This window comes from Centruroides sculpturatus, unplaced genomic scaffold, assembly GCF_000671375.1.
Source record: "Centruroides sculpturatus isolate CEXI.00-Female unplaced genomic scaffold, Cexi_2.0 scaffold378, whole genome shotgun sequence".
Lineage (NCBI taxonomy): Eukaryota > Metazoa > Arthropoda > Arachnida > Scorpiones > Buthidae > Centruroides > Centruroides sculpturatus.
The window spans coordinates 174,658-183,324 of NW_019384693.1; the positions used below are offsets into that span (position 1 = coordinate 174,658).

An 8,667-nucleotide genomic window follows, 5' to 3' on the forward strand; every position below is an offset into this window, starting at 1 on the left:
GAAATGTTATTAAACATAACTTTTATATTATTAATTACTACGAAATGCTTAATTTTTTGGGCAAATAAGAGTTCTCGTTAGCATAGCAAAATTTCGAATCTACACAAGATATATAACACTTGAGCCCTATCTATCCACTCCCTTAAATTTTGACCTTTTAGGAATTTTAAATGTCGTGCAGAAGAAAAACAAAACCCGGAGGATCAAATCTCACGCGATTATAATACTTGCCCGTGTTATATGACAGGAGGGAAAGTAAAAGGCGAAACAAGTGATTCTTACACGTCGCACGCTGCTATGCACACGGAAATACGGTATGAACTTCCGTTTCCACTAAAATGGTAACGTCACACGTCACGATTTCCTGTATGATTTCTTTGCACAGAACTGCATACCAGCGTGACGTATTTATTCCTCACCTACTCCATGCCGAAGGGGGACAGGTTACGTCATTCGTTTAGCGACTTTTTAGGCCTGTACACTCAGTAATACGGCACCCTCTGCTAGGAATGACCGAATAATCGAAAGCCCACTGTATTTAGCAATTATTTTTGTTTCTGCACTGTTAATATTAAAATTTTTTATACTTATTCTCAGGGACTCTGAGGAATATAACTTCCATGAAATCCGAACGTCCCAATCTCCTCCGATTTGATCTTGACACTGTGATAACCCGAACATCAGCAGGTTAATGTCGTGGAACACTCAATTAGTTTTATGTTCAAATATCTCAGGATGAGGTAGGATTAAGGAACGAAATTTCGCATAGTAACTTGTTTATAAGGAGTATGCTACTAGATTTTGGTGTAAGGAACTCGAATAGGGTCAGACTTAATGAAGATTTTTACTGGTTATTGGCATTTACTTTTTAAACCTCTACCCTCAAAGTTAAGCCTTTTGCCCCGCTAATATTCGGCTACAATTGATAATCAAATTTTAGGTATTTTTGTTACCTGGGGTAGGAGTTAGGCGCTATACCTTATTAAATTTAATAATTGTTAGAATATTTTGATAGAATTGGCTCAAAGTGGGACTCGAACCACGTTTGGGATTGATTAACATCGGGTTTTGAGAGGTTTATCGTGAAGAAACCCATGACGGATACGATTTTAAAAAAGGCCCTCTCGGCGTCCACACAAGGCAGGGTAAAGAACAAAGGAAAAATAAATTACTCACGAAAATTTGATGTTTTCGAACTTGAACCCAAATCTTCAGAGCTGCTATCGTCTCGTCAATGCGAAATGTACATTTTCATTGCAATATTTAATGCAATAAAAGGAAGATGAAATTCATCGATGGAATACAAATTTCAATAGAAATTTTCTTGAATTTTCAAAAATAGCCTTAAGTCGTTCATTGTTCTTGTTGATCTTCAACAGACGAAGCCATTGTCTTCTATTATTTTCAGAATAAAAACTTAAAAAAGCTAGATTCATTTACCGTAAATCGCGCTCTTGCCTTAAAGAACGAAAACTTAATTAAAAAAAAAGAAATCAAAATAGCAGCTCAATGGATAAATTAACTTTATTTAACTTTTTTGAATTCATTTACAATTTTTCCTTCCACTCTAGCAAAGAATTTCAAATAAGTTTATTGTGTAGCATATTTATTAATTAATAGTCCTGTTTGCTACAGTCAACAATTATATTTAATTGAAGAAAACAAAATATTTTGAGGCAATGTCCGATTATAGAAACAAAGTCTAGACCTAAACCATGGTTTAGACCCGTATCCACGCTAGTTTAAGCTATGAAAATAATACTTAACGATGGATAATTACTACTTCACTGGCAATGATTAGGAGGTTCAGTGTGTGGTTTAGACTAGACCTAGTTTCTCTAGTCGACCGTAATGTTTTATTTAAACTACATTTAGAATGGTTATTTTCATCTTTTTTAAAAAATATCTAACAGCAAATAAAACTGAATTTAATTAAACAAACACAAAACAGAGCTTCACAGATGGTCTTTTATCAAATGAAACTTTATTAAGCTCAGTTTAGCCTAGTAAGTGAAGCTTTCTGCAATGCAACAGAACATCACACAATAATTTCTACGAAGAAAAATTGTCTCCACCCTATGTAACAAGTTTCAGTTTACACTAAACAGAACAGCTTGAAAGATGGGTCCTATTATTTGGACGAGGAGTTATTTGTGTTTAGGGCTAGACGCCACGTTGAATCAAAATAATGGTGCATCTGGATGACGATCGGCTAAGCAAGCGTGTCAAAATTGTCCGTTTCACGCGAAACGGATTACGCCATTGGCTTGCTTCAATGGAATTACCCATAAGGCATATCAACTAGTTTTCGATTAATCGAAACAATATGTCATGGTGTTTTCTTGCTCTGTATTCTTCCGGTTTACTTAGCTTTAACGTAGACAACTCGTGGAGTCGTTTAGCATCTTGATGAAAGCTAATAGATTGTTGATAATGCCATTTACTAATCGATAAACAATACAGCGTGGACGTAACATATATACGAATAAACAATATTTGGTTAGCTACACGAAAACATTATTTCGAATAAAACGATCACATCATTGGCTTGTTTAATGCTCGTATCTAATGTAATGAACGGTACATAACGGTGTTAAATGAAAACAATTCGGATAAAAGATTTTATTAAATCTGATAACGATACGTTTATTTAATGGTTTAATATTTCATTGGCACTCCAATGAATCATTCGCTCGCACATGTCGTCTTGAACAGAAGACAAGCTACAATTTTTACAAATCACTCGTTTATTTATTTATTGTTCATTACTTAAACTACACACAAAACACGAAAGACATTTTAACTGTTTACGTTAAAAAACGGGCGGATTACCGTAGAAGAATTTTTAGATTCGCGTATTAGATTAGGAAATTTTCGGCGATAGTTGAGTTTCTTCTTTAATACAAGAACCTCTTGTGCCAAGCTCGTTTTTACGACGTTTTGAAAATTCTCACTTCTGAATATCGTAAGAAATTTATCGCGTAACGTTATAAATAAATTCACAATTGATGGATTAAGAACAATGCAACACTCGGGAGGACTTTTTAGGTGTTAACACGCGAAGAAAACTTCACGCGGTTACCATCGGGCTAGTGGGGCACGAACCCTCAACCAACTAGTGCTTTTATCCACTCGAATCTCAAATACAAGATTTCCACTCACACTCTCTTTAAGCGCACTGTTGATATACATCTATCTACTTTAGAAATATGTAGTTACACACTTAATCAGCAATTTCTTTGAATAGTTTAAACTAAGAAATTGCTATCAAATTTTTATGTATCCGTTGAACACAAAAACTCAGAGCAAATTCAATTTTATGACATCTCAAGAGTGTTTCATTAAAGCACACGAACAACAGAAAACAATTTCTTCTGACAAAATCTTTATTTAACAACATATATATATATATATAAGCAGTTTTTTTCTTAAGTTTGAAGTTGTTTTATCTCTGTGAAACAATTAAATTGTGAATTTAAAGTTTTACATTGCATAATAAAAGAATTTTAAGTTAATAAATGAACTGTGTATTATGTAAATGTTGAATTAAATCAGCACTAATATTTGAAGGTGATAAACATAAATTTTGTAATAAAAAGAAACACAAACAAATTAATTGAAATGTTCATTTTATCTGTACAATTGCAAATACACAAACTGAAAAAAATGATATAAACTTAATAATTATGAATTGATAACTCTGAGTATGTCCACGAAATAAAATTTTTACTGCCGGATATTTAAAATATATTTTTATAAGATTAATGAACGTGAAATGATTCATTTATGATAGTTTGCGAGGAGGAGAAGTTTTAGTTTTCAAAACTTTTAAATAGTTGCCAGATGAGGGATTATTTTGCATAAATTTAACCTGGCATCAATCTGCAGAAAACTGCAATCTCTTCTGAAATAAATTACAATATAAACGTTCAATAGCAATAACAACACATTGCATAAAAAAGAAAACTTTATGGCAAGAATTGGAAAAAATCATATTGTACATGCTGATAAAATTAATTATTTTGAACAAAATAAGTTAATCTGGAAGCTTCTACAATATTTTATCTCAAATTGGTCATTTGAAATGATCATTTTGCATTATTAATTAAATGAAAAATTGAAATGTTTGCAATTAATTTAGAAATGCAAGAATTTTGTGTGTGCAATTGAAATTTATTGCATATTGCCAAGCAATGTGCAATAAATGAATATACTGTAGGTGATGGTTTCGATGGCACCATTCATCTCAAAACAATTGTAAAAGAAAACACAATGGGATTAAATATGATATTTCAACATTCTATATATTAGTCATGATGCCACTAAACCACAAGTTGATCTATTCTAGAAATGCATTCTCATTAAGTTAAATAAAAACATCAACCTTCGTAATTCTTTCTCAAATTTGTACCGCTTACTTCATTACATTGGCAATGGTGGCTAGATTAAGCTTTGTCAGTATTTAAGATATTTCTCTATAAAGGATTGCGCACTATCTTCACAGAAAAGAATTACTCTTTAAATATCAAACAGGCTTCTTACAAATTCTATGGAAAATGGGTGCATTCCAGTGTATGTCAAACAACATATTGGTGAACTGCAATGTACTAAAATGTGTTCCGATATTCACCAACTAGTTTTGGTGCAGCGACTGATGCACATCACAATAATCAGGCTGTGGATACGATGAGCTCCGATGAAGCAATATATTTGCCTCCATGGTTATTTAACACCATTTTATTACTCATCTGTATTAATCCAGTTATTTTGACAAAAGTCTGCAAATGCCAATGTAGCATCTTTCACTTCTGCTGTCTTGTTATGTTGCCAGATGTTTCAGTAAAAGCTCATTAAACCATTCATCAGTGTGTCGATTTACTGAGACCAAACATACATGCATCCAATTACTCAACAGTACTGTACATCCTGGAACATTATGACTTCCATGTCTCTACAGCACTACAAACTGCCAGAAACAAATCAAACACCAACATTTGCATGTTTTCAGAAGTCACAACTTTCATTAAATGTAAATGAACTAAAAATCATGCAGAACTAGAACCTGCCAACAACTGCAATGTAAGCAATCCAAATGACTGCATGCTACATGCAATATAGCATGCATTCACTAAATAAGTATGGCATCATGGGAATTTTAAGTATTCTCTCACACTTCTGTGTGAAGAGTTATCAGTTAAGAGTTATTTTTGAAGCCACAATGAAGTGTTAGCGTGCAATTTTATTCAATATAGCGTAATGCAGCACACATGATCAAAGAACTTCAACTTTGTACAATTAAAAACAATGCTAGAATGTCAGTTAAAACTTGTTGAATCTTCTTGTTAAACCTGATGCAGACTTATGAAAAGAAGTTGAAACATTCGTTTATAAATTTACTTTGATCATGCAGCTCATTGTATCACTATTTATAAATGTGCTGCCCACACAAGATTATATTTATTCCCTGCTTAGACAACACGTATAAACAAGTTAATAATATATTGTTTTATTTAATTTAAAAAAAAGCAACACCTTAAATACTTTTTGGCACTACTTTAACTAATACAGAAAGATTGGTCAACCAATTATTGTGCAACTCTCACAAAGAATGTTATTCCAAAACAATACACAAATTATAATCCTTAACACAATCTTCTGTCGTCAATAACACACACACACACAAAACAAAAATCCACCGCTCTCTCGTCAAATACCTTTTACTAAGCAAGGGAGTGGCTGCAGCACACACCTCCCATTTTTCTTGAGTTAAAACAATTTCCATTCTGTAAATTCTGGAAGGACGAAATTTTCGACGAGGATCGGATTGACGTCACACAGTATTATTGATTTAACGTGCCACATAAGAAACTATGAATCTCACACGATTCTAAATAACATTAACTATAAAAGTTCCTTGCCATTTCATTTTTCTACTTAGAAATTTCGTAACAATTCTTAAAATCTTCTCTGTATGTGTTTCAAGAAGTCGAATGTGTAATGTTAAAAATTTGAATATCTTTTAAATGCAAATTTTAAAACAAAGCGTCACGTTCTAATAATACAGTAGAGCATCTTTCACTATCCTCTATCAATGTTATCATCATATTAGTTAACGCAACATACATACATTAAAACTGAAAGTATAAATGCAAACTAGATAAAAAACATAGATTTATTGAAATAACGTTAATACAATGACATACATATCAAATTAACACACACATACGCGCACGTGCTTGGTTTGAAACAGTAACACAACTTGGTTTAATTTCAGAAAGAATTTTTATTGTTATATCAATAATATATGAGTCGAATGTTTCAGAATGTAAACAGAATGTTGTAAATTTGAGAACTGTAAACATAAATTGTTCGAGTTATGGCAGCGTTATCTCTTCAGCGGTGTCTGAAAACTTAAATTTATGAAACGAGGACAATTTCCTGTCTATATAATACTGTACACTGTAGTAACTAAACAAGCTATGGCTTAGGGCCTCACTTTTAACAGGATATAGTTTAAGGCCTCACATTTTGAAGCTTATTACTACTTGATGAAAGAAGAATGACTTCTTATATGATGCTGGCTGTCTTATTTCAAACTTAAGACATTCTTTGACATTTTAGAAAGGATTTTCAGAAAAAATTGGCTGACAATTAGAATAAATATAGTTTTAGAAATTTATTAGAGTAAGAATATTAATTATACTTTGTTTTAAATACATTATTAGCAAAAATTATAAAATTTTCATTAAACAGACTTTTAAAGACCTGCTGTATCTTTAAATTTGGAAACACGTGAAAAAATGTCTTAAATTCAAAATAATATACAGTAAAACCTGTCCAAAATGGAACCTTAATAAAACAGAAACTTGCCTAAATGGGAAGAATGCTTAGAAACGCAGCGATTTTCTGCATATAAAAGAAACTCATTCAAAATGGAAACCTGCCATACTGGAAAAAATAAGTCCAGTTTATGCAGATTTTACTGTATATTAAACCTTTTTTAATTAAATAGAATCTTGCGATATAAGATGCTCTACTGTAATCATGTTAAAAATACTTTTTGATTAAAAAAAAACAAAAGGATGTTTGTTCTTGACGTACCGTACAAAATTCGTTATTCTCCCATACCTTATTAATAAATAAGAATACTTACTCACATTCTTAAAACAACATTGAAGTAATCATCACCAGACGTAAACAATAAAAAACTTTATTATATAGATGTTTGATGAGTGTATATGCACTGAACAATAAAATTCAGTTTTACATCGGTAATGCAATCAAACATTTAATACCAGCATGAAAAGTGATTGAAAATGAAGTGAATACAAATCAGACTACAATACAGTTATGTGTACTTTTAATGACAAATAATCAATACTATTCGTATTCTTATACAATCGAATGCGCATTTTAAAATCTACCGCCTCTACCGTGGAGAGATTGATTCCCCATTTGGGTGCCTAATAGAGGGTGTCTCGCACCAGACACTCCTCTCATTAAATTCGAGTTGTTTTGAAAATTATTATTTGGCGCATTGGGTCGAGATCCCTGTGAATTAATATTACTTCCTCTTGTGTTTGATAAATTTGTACCGAGATTTCTGTTTCCTCCTCCGCTAGTACCTTGCGATAAACTGCTAGACAGATTCAGATTTCTTTCCATATTAATTCCTGCATTGTGAAACTGAGTTCCCAAATTTTTATTAAGATTTGCAGTCTGTTGAAGACTTCCAGTCAAACCAAAACTTCTGTCGGGATTCATTCCGGTGTTACCACGCATTTGAGAACCCAAGTTGGTTCCCATTAATTGATTCGTCTGTGAACTCATTCCCAACTGATCGGAGTACCCGATATTTTTATTCAAACCCAAGTTTGGAGAATTCAGAGTTCCTGTATAATCATTTTGCATTCCCATGCTACCCATACTTCCTAAATTTGCCATTCCCGCGCCGGCTCCAGATGTCATCTGACCACCCAAACTTCCTCGTAATAAATTAGGTGACTGTATTAGAGCAGAGCTCGCGTCTTGACTTCCTGCCGATGTCATACCAATGCTTTCCAATAACTTTGGTCCAGTTTGAATGAGATTATCCAATGCTTTCTTTACATTAGGATTATCAAAATTTATATATGTCGAACTCTGTTGCGAAGTTTGTCTCTGTTGAATGTCTAGACTTTGACCAATTCCGGTCGACTGTCCGACAGTAGCCTGCGCTTTCAAACCAAGGTTAATATTTTCGGCAGTTGGTGTCGGAGTTTGACCAATTATACTAAATATTTTCTGCTGTAATTCTTGTTGTTTCAAAGCTACTGACTGGTCATTATCTGTAAGAAAAATCTACATTTAGTATTAGAAAAATTGATATTTAATATATAAGCTTATACGAATTATGACTTAACCAATTTATTTATATATCGAATTCATATAAAGTCTTAATCTGAAAAGTTAATAGTATAATAATTTATAAATTATACTGAAATTAATATATTGTTTTGTTAATTGCATTCACAAAATTTTAAAAATATAAAATTCCAAAAGTTTCATGCATAAAAGATTGCTTACAAGTTAATATAGATAGCATTTATTTTACCAATTGTAAAATTATTATATAATTATAATACAGGATGCTTCAAAAAAAAAAAAAAAAAAAAAAAAAAAGTTTAG

The 8,667-nt window shown here is 32.2% G+C and overlaps 1 protein-coding gene across 1 annotated transcript in view; it reads right to left on the reverse strand.

The window, feature by feature from the left end:
- Positions 1–131: 131 nt before the first annotated feature.
- LOC111627367 overlaps positions 132–8,667 on the reverse strand; it is a 46,778-nt gene continuing 38,242 nt past the window's right edge. Inside the window, exon 9 of the mRNA XM_023370931.1 lies at positions 132–8,327. Coding sequence (XP_023226699.1) covers positions 7,414–8,327 — 914 coding nt within the window. The 3' untranslated portion in view covers positions 132–7,413. The remainder of the gene's footprint in view (positions 8,328–8,667) is intronic.